This window comes from Tamandua tetradactyla, chromosome 24 (assembly GCF_023851605.1).
Source record: "Tamandua tetradactyla isolate mTamTet1 chromosome 24, mTamTet1.pri, whole genome shotgun sequence".
Classification (NCBI taxonomy): domain Eukaryota; kingdom Metazoa; phylum Chordata; class Mammalia; order Pilosa; family Myrmecophagidae; genus Tamandua; species Tamandua tetradactyla.
In genome coordinates, this window is record NC_135350.1 from 25,811,081 (window position 1) to 25,826,115 (window position 15,035).

A 15,035-nucleotide genomic window follows, 5' to 3' on the forward strand; every position below is an offset into this window, starting at 1 on the left:
AAACAGAAATTCAAAATGAGGACTTTTCTGTTTTTATTGAAGATAACTTCAATTCCAGTTCAAACACCTGCACCATCAAAAACCCTCCTTTTTAGACTCAGATTCTTTCATTCTGGGCACTATGCCACCCAACCACAGCCCTGCTCCCGAGCACTATCTGATCCTTAAAATGCATATTTCCCAGACAGGCTGACATGAAAATGACTTCCTTGCCTGTTTGTCCTTATAGCCTATAGATTGTGACATTCTTTTGGGGAATAATTATGACCCACATTTATTGAGACTTTTCCTGCCTGCTTGGCTTCATAATATACCGTATGGATTTTCTCATTTATTCACCAGTTCTATAAAAAGGATACTATTATTCATTCTCATCTTAGACATGAGTGAACTAAGACACAAACCATCAAATAATATGCCCTGGTTCACACAGCTACCTAGGAACTGAGTCTGCATGGACCCAAAGGTGAACACAGCCACTGACCAATACTGACTCTTGGTCTGAGGAGAGTCCATCTCTTACTCACCTTGGCCATCTCCATAGTACCTAGATGACTGCCTGGCACAGGATGGTTCGCAGTCATGGCTGACTGATATTGAGTGGAGCAGGAATGCCAGGGACAGTGAAATCCTTGCTGTGACCTCTGGAGTGTCTGACCTGCTCTGAAGAGAAGAGTGTTGAGTTAAGACCTTCCTCAAGTTGGTAGTGCTCTCTGGGCTCTGCCTCATCTGTCCTGCTTTTTCTTAACCCACATCTAACTGAATCAAGTCAAAAAGAAGTTGCTGTTTAATGCAGATAAAGAGAAAAAAGAACTCTGAACTGCCTCTGGGATTGCAGAGGTAGAAACATGAAATAGAATAATAGAGAGTGGGATTAAAATTTATGTATGTGGAAATATTTAACTTAATGAAATCAAGACACTGTATCTGAATTTGGTATATTTCAAACAAAGTTTTGAACACTGGTTCATGTCCTTTCCTAAGTTATTCAACTTCTGAGGATTAACTGATGGGTGTGGCTTAAAAAGAATCCAGAGCACATGTGTAGAATTAGGCATTATTCATGCAAACAAAGCATTTGGCACTCTATATGCTTTGCTTATTAGAACAGAGAAGAAATTTCCAACAATTTACCTGTCTCCTGACCTGCAGAGAAGACAGAAACAACATGGGCACAGCAGGAAAAGTAAGAATTAAAAAACCTTTATTTTCTCTTTTATATAATAAATGAATATAAGATTTTTATGTTTATTGTATAATATGTGGATTCAATTTTTAATGAATAATTTAATTTCATTTCTAAATTATAAATAATAAATAGTGAAATAAAATATACAATTATGCTACAAGGTAAAATGCATCTTAAACTATGTGAATATGGGTATTTTCATTTATATTTACTAGAAAATATATCATCTTTATAAGATTTCTCTTCTCCCTTTAAGTAAAAAATGCACTAGTCAGAGTGATAGTTTATCCAAGTCCATTATCGCTAATTTGAAAACCTAAATTAGAAATCATCTTCATTATTCAGAAGCCATAATTTAAATGTGGTATGTGGTAATGAAAAGATAACAATGATGCATCTGAATTATTGGGACACTCAGGTGTGTGACTTTTGGAAAACTACTCAATTTTAAGCTCAGTATTTGCATCAGTAAAATAAGGCCAGAATCCAATAGTTCCCCCTGGCAGTGTCCCTGTAAGCATTAAAGATCAAGCATGGAAAACCCCTGAGACAAGACCTGGTGTGCCTGTCAATCATAGGCACTGGCATTCAAGAACCACTGCCATCAATGTACATTTTCCAACAGCTCTAACATTTTACTGGTCATTGGCTGTGGCAAAAAGACTGATAATTTAAAGACTTTGAAAAGCAATAATAGTAATGAGCTTCATAGGAATAAACGTCAATCAAATTGATCTTATATTTGCTGGTGTGACAATTCTCTATTTAAAAAGAACTCTTTATTGTGCAAACTTTACCATCTTGAAAGCAGGACTTAAATACATTCTCAAACATGCAAAATATATATTTAAATCTTATTTTGAAAGATATCTATGGTTACACTACCTGAGCTAGAAATTCAAACACAAGCACAGTTCTGCTTTAAATGATATATATATGCATATGGGAATGTGTGTTTGTATTTTCACTCTATAGCTTTAAACTCTATCCTAGAAGGAGTTGCTACAGATAAATAAGATAATAAAAACTAAATGTAAAAGCAATGTGCCAAACATGTAGTGCAAACAAGAAGCACACAATATTGTGGGGAGGAAAGAAAAAAAGAAAGAGTCAACAGGGAAGAAGTGAAACTAAAGAAAAAATTTCCTGGGCAAAAGACAAATAGTACCTGTTATCATAAAAATAAATAAACTGATAAACTTCGCTGACAGGCTAATCACCAATGACATAGTGGTGATTACACTCTATTTCTTGTGAATGATAAATTCAGATGTTTTGACTTATGCAAAGAAATTGAAGAAGAGGGCAGTAGATTTTATGAGAATGGACAATATTTCTATCAATGTCAACAAAACAGTAGTGAAAGAGGACTTCATGTACAAACCAACAGTTGTGGACCAACAGCCCATTGCAGGACAACATTAGAATGTGTCAACCATCAATATACTTGGAGAAAAAAGGATATGTAAAAATGACCTGGAGTCATAATAATAGAATCATACAGTATCTGTCCTTTTGTGTCTGACTTATTTCACTCAGCATTATGTCCTCAAGGTTCATCCACGTTGTCTTATGTTTCGGGACATCATTTTGTCTAAATGCTGCATAATATTCCATTGTACGTATATACCACATTTTGTTTATACAATCTGCTGTTGATGGGCACCTGGATTGTTTCCATCTCTTGGCCATTGTGAATAGTGCTGCTATGAACCCATGACAAACTCTGAGACCTGTTCTGTAGCTGCTTGTTGAAGTGTGCTTTGAAAATTATTGCTGTTTTCTTTCTTTTCTTTGTATATATATATTTTTCTACAAAAAAGGCAACAAAAACTATAGGCAGCTATAATAATATTAGACAAAATAAATTCCTGAAATAAAAAACTTGAAAGTATTTAGCAACACAGCTCACTGCTATAGCAACATTAATATTTGTAATAACTTTTTACTTGATATTGAGAATGCACACAGTTTTGATAATCAAATGGTATTTAAGGGTGGGCCATGGTGGCTCAGCAGGTAAGAGTGCTTGCCTGCCATGCCCAAGGACCCGGGTTCAATTCCCGGTGCCTGCCCATGTTAAAAAAAAAATGGTATTTAAGATAGTGTTTAATATTTAGAATTTAAGAAACTCTGATATCTGTATCTATAGATTTTGTTCCTTTCTTGATTTTAACTTTAAATTGGTTTATGAAACATATTGTATAAACAGGCTTTACAGTGATTACTTAGATTTTTTTTAATATGCCTATGGATGAGCTAAGATATCCATTTTAGTGGTTAAGATTTCTATACAATAATTGTAAAAATAAATGTTTAGTAACATAGGTTATTATTATAACAATGCAGATCATTTGCAAGAACTTTCTACTTGATATTTTGAGAACATTCACAGTTTTGACAGCTGATCAAATGGTACCTAAGTTAATGTTTAATACTTAGAATTTAAGAACTTTGCTATCTAAATGTATAGTTTTTTTCCTTGTTGCCTTAATTTTAAATTGGTTTATGAAACTTACTGCCCAAACACAAGTTTTACAATGATTATATAGATACTTTATTTAAATATGCCTACGGTTAAGCTAACTAAGGTAAACATTTTTGGTGGTTCTAAGTGTATTGCTTGTTTTCTTAAATAAAAAATTAATAAACTAAATTTTTAAAAATGACCTGGAAAATATATTCAAATTTATCTCAATGTCTTCTAATATATCATTCTGCTTCTATTTCCTTACGTTATTGCTTTACCTCTTCTTTAAGAATGGGGGAAGGGGAGTTGTTACTTTCTTAGTAGTTGATTGGACTAGCCATGAGACCAAATACTACAATACAGAGAAAGAAAAACAAAATCCCATTTTCAAGATTGGGAGAAACAATAATATTTTGTGTTTGATTTTACAGATAATAAAATGCAGAGCAGCTGTGCTTTGGGAGATAAACACACCTCTATCCATTGAGGAGGTGGAGGTTGCACCCCCCAAGGCCTATGAAGTTCGCATTAAGGTGAATTATTTCATTTCAATTTTAATAATCAAAGAATATTAAAAAGTGGAAACTAAAAATCCATTAATAGAAATTTTAATGTAAATTATGGTAACCAGTATAATTTAATGACTTTGGTTGTCAAGAAAAGATGTGAATGACATTTATTGTTAATTTTTTTAAAGTGAGTGAGGAAAGAGTAAAAAAGTAAGTATAATCCAAGAAATATAAACAGAATTTATGTGTTTGTACAGAAGTACAGTCCAAAAGGTATATATCACGACTTCAAAAGCAATTAGCAGTTGATGTTAGAATATTTAGGCCTAATTCTACTAGTACACAATTTCAACTTCTGAAGAACAGACTATATTTTCTACAACTTAACACATCACAGAAACAATTATTTTGCATATTAGTCAGGATTGTCTAATGCAGAAAAGGAAGTACAGGATGATTTTTTTACTAAATAATTTCAGGGATAAACTGAATTGCTTATTTGGGAAGAGTGGGGAATTAGCAATTTCTTGAAAACTCTTTAGAAGCCCAACTTCAGGGAAATAGTGGTTTAAGTCTATCTGGAGACATAAATTTTTCTAAATATAATTATTTTTGCCTTCCCCTACAGATGTTGGCTTCAGGGATCTGTGGCTCAGATAACAGTGTGACTAGAGGTAACAATTTCACACCACTCCCTGCAATATTAGGCCATGAGGGAGCCGGCATCGTGGAGAGCATTGGCAAGGGGGTGACTGCAGTCAAACCAGGTACAGGATTCACTCAGGGAATGTGTCTGCATTCAGGCCTCCCAAGGTCAAGGAGCCTGGAGGAGGAAACTGAGGCGGTGAGACATGAGAGACCTGCACAGGTCCCAGCAGCTGCCAATGGTGGAGCTGGAACTAGACAGGAATGTCCTTGTTTCCTCTCTCCCTGCCTGACTTCCCTCAGATGTCCAGGCAGGTCCGCAGGACAGACCTCATGATTCTCCCCTTCAGCAGTGACTCCTGGAGCCCCTCCTGGATATCAGGCACCAGATTAGATCCCGGGACAGTGGAAGACCAAGGAGACAGAGTGACTGCCGTCCTGGGGTTCACACTCTAAGAACTTCCATTTTAGAATCTTGAACACTGCATTCGTTCATGGCACAAAATACAGCTACAAATGGGACAAGGGAAAAAATACATGAGTTGAGAAGAAAAAATATGTCTTGTCCCAAGACTCTGGATTAGTATATGCTGACTGTAATTCACTGAGTTCACAGGAGGGACTGTGAGGCTGTGGATGAAGCAGTATGAAGCCTTTTATATCCAGCAGTGGAGCCTGTTCACACTTCCTTCTTCCTATGTGGCCTCCCTCCTTGAATGTGAAATAAATGAAACAGTCTAGATAAAATCTCTTTGGCCAGTGGATATAATCCATCCCTTTACCACATATTTAACTGACTTGCAAGCAGAAAAAAATGTCATGGTTTGAGTTTAACCTTTTAGTATTTCTTTTTTACAAAAATATAAGTAATAAAATGACACCTTTACTTTAATCCCTGCTCGCTCTACCATAAGAGAAAAATAGATAACTCACAAGTTAACTCCCTAAATTAATTTAAGTGAGAATTTCTTGTTCTATAAGAAAATACCTGTCTTTAATAATTGAGATATTCAGAGAAATTTCTTGAAGGTCCCTTTATCTTATTCTTTTTAGTTCTTAAAAAGAACTATAAAAAATGTAAGCATTCGCTACTAAAAGTGAGCAAAGAGATTTTGTAAATCATCACGATTAAAATTCTCAAGACATTGTAATTGAAACTAGTATGAGATATCAAATCTCCTTTATTATGGTATTATTATTTTTTAATATTTCTTATTGTCAAATATAATATATATGAAGAAAAGTGATAAATTTCAAAGTACAGTTTAACAGGTAGTTATAGAGCAAATTTCAAAGTATGGTATGGGTTACAGTTCCACGATTTCAGATATTTTCCTTTTAGTTGTTCTAATACACTAGAAACTAACAAGAAATAACAATATAATGAATTCAGTAGTCACAATCATTTGTTACAACTCCTCCCTCTCATTAGATCTCTCTCCCAATCTTTAGGGATATTGGGACAATGTCCATTCTGATTTCTCATGTTAAAAAAGGAGTGTCAAGCGGGCCACAGGAGCTCAGCCGGCAGAGTTCTCAGCTGCATGCCAGAGACCCAGGTTCATTTCCCAGTGCCTGCCCATGCAATGAAAAGAGGGAGAGGGGTGTCAACCTTATGGGTAGGGAAATACAACTAGTTGATGTTCTTGGAGAGACTGGTGCCTCTAAGTCCAGGGCTTATCTGGCCAAGGAATAATCTGGAAGTTTAAGTTTCTGAAAAATAAATTTTGTGAGTGAAATTTTCATAGAGCCTCGGCTAGAGCCCTGGGTGTTCTTTAGGGTTTTCACGAATATTTTGGTTGGGGCTTTGGTATACTGTGGTAATTAGCAATATCTAGCTGAATCTTGCATAAGAATAAGCTCCAGAATAACCTCTCAACTTGACTTGAGAACTCTTAGCCACTGATACCTTATTTTGTTACATTTCTTTTTCCCCTTTGGTCAGGTAGGCATTGTTAATCCCTCAATGATTTACACACCTTAAAGACATAAACCATGTAAGGAGGAGGGTAATGAGTTTACTTGCAGAATTGTGCTTAGAGAGAGAGAGATTACGTCTGAGCAGCAAAGAGGTCCTCTGGAACTGCCTCTTAGGCATAATTATTGGTAGACTTAGCTCCCCTGTTACAGAAATAAATTTCATGGGAGCAAACCTCAAGATCAAGGGCTTACCTATTAATGATGCAGTCCCTAATGTTAGAGAGAATATATGGTGGTATTCTTGCAACTAAAATTTGTATTAATACTTACAGTGAGAATACTTTACTTTTAATTAATTATTAAATGAGGAAAATTGTTTACAGCTCAGTATAACTCTACATGTGATAAAAGGAAATTATTAATATGGTAGAAGTAATACAAATTCATCTTGTTTTATATATTGATTTTCTTCTTTTGGATTCCTCAAACCCATAAAAAACAAACTGATAAACATTACTGACAGGCTAATCACCAACGACATAGTGGTGATTGCACTCTAATTCTTGTGAGACTTTCCCAAGACCATTGCTTCCAGTATACTTAAACCTGAAGTTCTTGCTCTATTAATGCTTGGGTAGAAATTTTAAAAGCATTTATTTTATACTCTTCTAGGTGATAAAGTCATCCCACTGTGTCTTCCCCAGTGTGGAAAATGTGTTGTTTGTAAACATCCACGAGGCAACTTCTGCATGAAAAATGAGTAGGTTTCTAATAGTTTGCATGTAGAGCCAATGAGTTTGCACATCAGGTGAGCTCCTGCCTCATGCCCTTCTATTTCTGCCTCTGTTACACTGACCAGTCTGACCAACCCTCAGGGGACCATGCAGGATGGCACCACCAGGTTCACCTGCAAAGGGAAGCCCATCTACCACTTCATCAGAATCAGCACCTTCTCTGAGTACACAGTGGTGAATGAGATCTCAGTGGTTAAGATCAATGCAGCTGCACCACCTGAGAAAGTCTACCTTACTGGGTGGGGATTTTCTACTGGTTATGGATCTGCACTCAACATTGCCAAGGTAGGAATGACCACAGGTAATAATTCAGACTATCTAAAATAACTTTTTCCCAAGAATCATGGATCATTCCTCTAAATTAATGATAGCTTTCTCCCTGTGACCATAATAGCACTGATAACCACGATAGAATTTGGGGTGTGATTATGGGTAGAATATAGCCCCAGAAAGAATTGAAAGCATGTGTTATAGAAATCACCTGCTTTTCAGATATAAACTAGCTACGATACTTAAGAGGTTCACAGAGGATCCAACTAATTACTGATAAATATCAACATTGGTACTTTATCTAGCTTAGACTATCGCTAATAGTCATTTCTTTTTCCATTCTTGTCCTTTCTGAAATGCAGGTCACCCCAGGTTCCACCTGTGCTGTGATTGGCCTTGGTGGAGTTGGATTGTCTGCCGTCATTGGCTGTAAGGCAGCTGGAGCAGCCAGGATCATTGGGGTGGATATCAACAAGGACAAATTTGCAAAAGCCAAAGAGTTGGGGGCCACTGAGTGCATCAACCCTCAGGAATTCCAGAAACCCGTCCATGAGGTGCTGAAGGAAATGACTGGAGGTGGTGTGGACTTTTCTTTCGAAGCCATTGGTCAGCTGGACACCATGGTATGTACCATGACATGCCCTCTGATTCAAGCTCCTGATATCTAGAGTATGTTTTAAATAGCAGAACATAAATACTATGTGTATATATACTATTTTTTAATTATGAATTGTAATGTTCTATCTCTTGTTTCTTACAGATGATTACTTTATTCATTATTATAAGGAATCTTTCATTCCAGCAGTTAAGCACATGTCTCAAGTCATAATTCCCCTTTAGAGGTTGTTCTATATTAAACCTTTATAAATTTATTTTATTAAATTTTAGGAAAAAATTCAAATTAAGGAAATACAAAGAATATAAATTCTCTTCTCAAACTGTGAAAGTTTGATTTTCCCTACATTCTTAACAAAAGTGTTCTAATAATTTTTATGTTTATTGGATTAAAATATCTTTTCACATCATATTTTCATCAAAGGAACAAAGGTAAATATTAATCCAAAAAATCATTTTATTATCAAAAAGATTCCCTTAAAAAACTTACTGTTTCAATGCATCCCTAGATATCCCAACAGCAAAAACACAGTGCTTGACACTAAATAGACATCCAATATCCATGTTCATATAAAACCTATAAAGAATGGACATAGTTTACTAACAGACAAATTTCAGGCAATGTATCTCATAACATTACATGAATTAAAATAGCATCAGAAAGCATAATATCTTATAGCATTACAAACATAAAATAGCATCCCATAGTATTATATGCACATAAAATACTTAGCATCATGCCACCTGACTAATGATAAACACTCAATGAATATTAGGTGGAGTTATAATAAAATGGTATTTCCAATCTTGAAGTTCTTACAGTATCTTTGGAATGTCCATGGTATTATTTTCAAATAAATATGAATATAAATATCATCAACTGGGAAGGGCAATATACATCCAACTACATTCCCCCCAACTACAATTCTCTAGAACAGTACTGAAAAAGTCCTCAGATCAATCACTCCCCATTGTTGAGATTCCCCAGTAAGTCCAAGCTGCATTAGGATGACGGAGAAGCACCCTGAGAGTGAAGATCTTGCAGGCTTGCTCTGGGAAAATATGCCACAGACAACTGAAGTTGCAAGGGAATCTTTTCCCTTTTAGCAAGATGACAGTTTTTCTCCTTAGGTTCCTTCCATATTTTTTTTTCTCCTGTTTTCTCAACTGGACCAGATTATTACTTCATTTGATGATACCTACTGTTTAATAACCACAAGTTCTGTGATGTCTGGTCTTCCAAACCACACAACAAACACAAAGAATTAATAATTGCGTATTCCTTTGGAATCGTAAACCATTTTCTTATTATAGAATGAGTTTTAGAAAAAACTGACTGAAGGACAAGCATTCTGGACTATCTTTTCAGATTCCAGAATGAGAGGTATAGTTTAAAATAAAATCAATATTCTTTTTGGAGGGAGATAAAATTAACTTTTATGGGTGGTGCTATGGTGGCTCAGTGGCAGAATTCTTGCCTGCCATGCTGCAAACCAGGGTTCGATCCCCAGTGCCTACGCATGCAAAAAGAAAAAGAAAAAGTTGACATTTATGACATGTACAATTAAAAGATTGAAAATAAAGAAGGGATTCATTAAAAGGGAATTCATCCAAAGGACAGGAGACAAATTTTGATAATGTAATGGATGTTACATCTTTTTCACCATCAAAATACCTGGTCTAAATTCAAGGTTCAGGAAATTGCTAAATAAATCAATGAGAAATGATCCACTAATATATAGCTTGCTTAAGATTCATGTAATGATGAAATGTTACCCTATTTTGACGAAACAGCTTTATGTTTTTTTTCTTTTTTTTTAGCTTCTAAAAAGGGGAATTTAATAAATTGTAATTTAACAGTTTTAGTTTTATGTTTTTAATGATGCTTGCCTCTTTAATACTTTATAAAAATTATGTACACACAAATACATCCATCCATTCCCTCATCCAAAAATATATTCTGCCCCTTCTGTAACACCACAGCATTAATGTATGCTCAAAGGAGAAAAAAGAAGCAAAAGACAAAATCCCTACCCTCCACATGCTCACAGTCTAAGCTGAAATTTCATAAACTCTTACCATATATCATGAGAGGGAAAGTAACAGAGAAACTATCTTTACAATTCTAAATATTAATTTCACTCCAGCTTGTGGCACTCTTATGCTGTATGGCAGAATTTGGCGTAAGTGTCATTTTAGGGGTGCCTCCAGGTTTCGAAAACCTCTCCGTGAGCCCTATGCTGCTGTTGGCTGGACGCACCTGGAAAGGAACAATTTTTGGTGGTAAGTAGTTAAGCTTAAGGACCACATTCTTATTAATCTCAGAATTTGTTACATTTGACAATTGACAAGGTGAATTTTTTGGAAAACAATGTGGTCAAAGATAAATTAAAAGTCTGATATATCTATAGGCTTCCAATCCACTAGAAGTAGAACTAATGTAGCTTGAAGCTCCCGAAACTCACTGATGTCCCAGTAAGCTAGCTAGGACCTATAACAAAACCTCTTTTGATGGTGGTGACTGAATAAGGTATTGAAATACCTTGTAAGACCCAGGCAATCCATAGCAATAGTTCATGTCTGCACTTACAGCCCAAATTTATACAACTCTTAAATTGGCTCCATCAGTTTGGGCATTATCATCTGCACTAAATTTCTCTGTGAGAGACCTGATAACAAAGGGTTCTAGTTTACTGAGGGGACACAACAACACACAAATTTCAGCAAAACAATATTAAAGTCCACTATCTATTATAAACCCCACTAATAATAGTCTGTAGAATGCAGCCTGTTTTATACACATTGATTTACATTCCGTTTGAAACGTCTTCTAATTCTGTTTACCCCTGTCTGAATCTATCTATGATGTCTTCTTCTTTTTAGGCTTTAAGAGTAAAGATTCTGTCCCCAAACTTGTGACTGATTTTATGGCCAACAAGTTTCCACTGGATCCATTGATAACCCATGCTTTACCTTTTGAAAAAATAAATGAGGGATTTGACCTGCTTCGCTCTGGAAAGAGGTAGACATTTTCTTTCTTTAAAGTGGGGAACAGGCTAATGGAAATATATTTGTTTTGTTCAGAGATTTTTTTTTTTTTTTTGCATGGGCAGGCACCGGGAATTAAACCCGGGTCTCCAGCACAGCAGGCGAGAACTCTGCCTGCTGAGCCACTGCGGCCTGCCCTTGTTCAGAGATCTGACATATCTATGAGAAGATAGAAGGATGAGAATAACAGTGGAATGCTTGGTTATCTCTTACTATTTCATTTGCACATGGAGTATTTTCATCATATTGTGAGAATCCGATAATAATTGCTTGGCATTTCCTATTCTGCTAAAGCCAAATTTTGTGACTTGCCACAAATCTGAAATCATCAGAACAGTTTCAGCCTCTTGAGAGGAGGACACTCACCCTTGAAAGGAAAGAGGCTCAGAGTCACACAGTCATCATCAGGAGCCCTTGCAACCTCTGCCTGACCCCCTAGTACAGCCTGACTCTTGATGGATAGAAATTTAGATTATAATCAGGACATTGCAAAACTCATTCTAGAAGTAAGTGGAGCTGCACTGGGATTGTTGACTGTACAAATCTTAGTAGTTTTTTTTTTTAATTATTACTACAATTTCTTTCCATGATTTTCAAATAATTCTTCACAAATAAAATTTACTGTAAATGGGTAGGGTCCAAAATGCTATATTAAAAACCACTTTAGCAATATGAGCCAATACTATTGTCAACTTCTAACATTTGACTTTTACCATCATCTGTTCAGATGAATTTTGTCACCTGCATTGATATGAGACACAACTAGTAATAGGCAGTTTCATTCAAACCCCACCTTCTACCTCCACAGGCCACACTTTTTTTGCAACCTCCCCCTTCTCATGAAGTTTTCAATTGAAATACTATGTCTGTCTTGTCTCCAGTACCCCATATGACTCCCAACTAATACTGATATCTATTGTTAATTTCACTATTTAAAAGTGGAGAACATGAGACTCCCAGAGGACATACAGTTAGTACAGAGGTGACCAGAATTCCAAGTTAGACCTGTTAGCAAAGCTGATATTTTCTAGTACAATGCACTAACTCATAAGAGTACATGCATCCGTGCATACATATACACATACATTTACATACATTTACATATATATAATATATATATATATATATTATATATATATATGTATGTATGTAATATGGAGCACAGCAGTCAACAAATCCTAGTCATTGTCTCTGGGCATTTTCATTTTGGTTGAGGTTTAATGAGACAAAATACGAAGAGAATCTACAAAGTGCATGACAGATGGCAAGAACTTATTATGTGCTATTACCCACTGCTGCTTTGTTTTCATTAATATACTAGGCACTGGGAATTTGAAAGATGGTTTTTTGAAGATGTTAAAATAAAATGAAATCTAAAGGAATGTCATAATACAAGGTGAAGAATGAGCTTAAGTTTGAAGAGAACATGAGAAGAGACTAGTAAAAGATGAGCTTCCTTTTTACTTATTTGCACATAAAAGTCTAGGGTGATAATAAGGGACCTGGAAACACAGCCAGGTTTCTACTAAGGCACATCAATCCTCCTTGGACTCTCACAAGGAAGATTATTCAATATCTACTGTTAAAACTATTTATATATTTTATGTTTTATTTCAGTATCTCTACAGTCCTGAAATTCTGAGACTACACAGATGCCTCCACTTCTACTGGTCTTCTGACTCTGCTCTTGAGAGATGCTATCAATAAATACATATGGGAGCACGCAAAGGAAACAGAAAATACTGTGAAATCTATTTTGTGAACTTTAAAATTAATTGATTTCATACAGCAATTTTAATTTTACAGAAATATTGCATGGCAAGTTTTTTCGATCTACTCACCTTCCCCCATCTCTATGGGCAATTTATCCTATTCCTATCATCTTGAATTAGTGTGATAAATTGGTAAAAGTTCATGACCCAATACTTACTCATCATTATTACTAACTAAATTGCACAGATACTTTAGGTTTACTCTCTGTGTTACACAGTTCAGTTTTTTTTTCACTGCCTAAGAATGCCCGTGTTTCATGAAATATCTTCACAAACAAATGTTTAACTAAACTTTAGTGAGAGAAACATGAAATGGTGAACATCAGCTGGGTAATGGAGGCCAGTAAACTTTCCTTCTTGAACTTCCTTTATGTGTTGTCTTTCCCATTGAGCAAAGATATTTCTTGTGACTTCATACCTATTAGTCCTTTGCTTCCCTTAGTCATTGAAGCCACAATGGAGGGAACTCTCAACATCCATGCCCCTGTCTACACACTTGATGAACTACTGTGCCTACAGCCATCAACTTCTACCTCTACTCTCACTGTTGGTATTTCCCTTCTTGTGAAATGTTCAAACTTCTGGAGAGCAACTACAGCATGAGACTGTGTACAGTCAGATTTAGAAGTGGAGAAGATACAGAGCTTCTAAACACAGGGTCATTTTTAGTAACTCAAGGGAAATGCCACTCATTTTCTTAAAGAAAGGAAATTGGTTTTTACAGTTTATACTATTTACTTACAGTGAGTATAAGGCTTTCCTTTGAGGTAAAAGCAAGTTTCCTGCTCTATGTGATAAAGTTAAGATATTAAAGGGAAAACTGAGCAATTCATAGAATCATGCTCAAAATATTAGTAATTTTTATTCATTGATGTGCTTAATTGGTGAAATAATCTTACTGATTAGAATTGACCAAGAATTGAAGTAAGGTAATTAAAAACTAATAGAGTGCCTTGAATTACAGGGGATAGTAATGAAACCATTTTGAACTCAGTATGTAAAATGAATGAGCAAGAAATGGCACAAGCATTAAAGGATGTGTATATATATATATATATATATATATATATATATATGTACAGACATTTTTAAACATCATTTTCAGTCTGTTAACAATCATAGCTTGTGTCATTCTAGCCTAGAATTAAATAAATAATTTGAATATATAGAATCTATAGTACATATTTAACATTGTTTTCTTACTTGCAGGGGGAGATTTGCATTTTGTGCTTTATCTTTAAGTGTCAAGAAAGGTTTATTTATAGTTATATTTATTTCAAAGTAGGCTCTTTGTTGACGTCTCCACTCTCTATTTAATATTGTGGAGAGAACTCCAGATGTGGAGAAAATGATCTATTATTTACTTTCTTACTTTCAGTAAGTCACTCAACCATTATGAGACTGTTTTATCCTTTGATTGAAAAATTATTCCACCAACCCATTACATCTTTACGAGGATTGTGAAAATAATGCGAGAGGAAGGGTTGTGAAAACTGCAACACACCATGTATATATGGGAATAGTTTAATTATGTTGTCAATGATGCTGAAGGCGATATGGAGGACAGCAACCTTCAGAATGTCCCTAAAATTAATCAAGGACACTGCCTGTTTCTGGGTCCTCTGTTTTTTTTTTATTTTTGTGGTGATTATGTAGGATCCAAAGAAAGGAGAGAACTTTTAAATGAACATGACAAAACAGTGGGCATAAAATTCTTCTGACTACACAACATCTAGCTTCAATCTATGTCTCTCCCAAATTGTGGAAAGTAGAGTAGAATGAGGGGTGGGGGCATTGACAGTG

General features: G+C 35.4%; 1 protein-coding gene across 1 annotated transcript; it reads left to right on the forward strand.

Moving 5' to 3' along the window:
- Positions 1 to 1,063: 1,063 nt before the first annotated feature.
- LOC143668128 (alcohol dehydrogenase E chain-like) lies at positions 1,064 to 13,568 on the forward strand. Its single transcript, XM_077142736.1, has 9 exons — positions 1,064 to 1,186; positions 4,091 to 4,192; positions 4,797 to 4,935; positions 7,406 to 7,493; positions 7,593 to 7,812; positions 8,160 to 8,420; positions 10,560 to 10,695; positions 11,296 to 11,434; positions 13,078 to 13,568. The coding sequence occupies exons 1-9, from the start codon at positions 1,064 to 1,066 to the stop codon at positions 13,100 to 13,102; spliced, it is 1,233 nt and encodes a 410-aa protein (XP_076998851.1). The 3' UTR covers positions 13,103 to 13,568.
- The last annotated feature ends 1,467 nt before the right edge of the window (positions 13,569 to 15,035 follow it).

Coding starts and splice junctions, on each gene's coding strand:
- LOC143668128 (XM_077142736.1), top strand. CDS start 1,064: ATGCAAACAAAGCATTTGGCACTCTATATGCTTTGCTTATTAGAACAG. Junction 4,936..7,405: donor GGTGACTGCAGTCAAACCAG/GTACAGGATTCA, acceptor ATACTCTTCTAG/GTGATAAAGTCATCCCACTG. Junction 10,696..11,295: donor GAAAGGAACAATTTTTGGTG/GTAAGTAGTTAA, acceptor TCTTCTTTTTAG/GCTTTAAGAGTAAAGATTCT.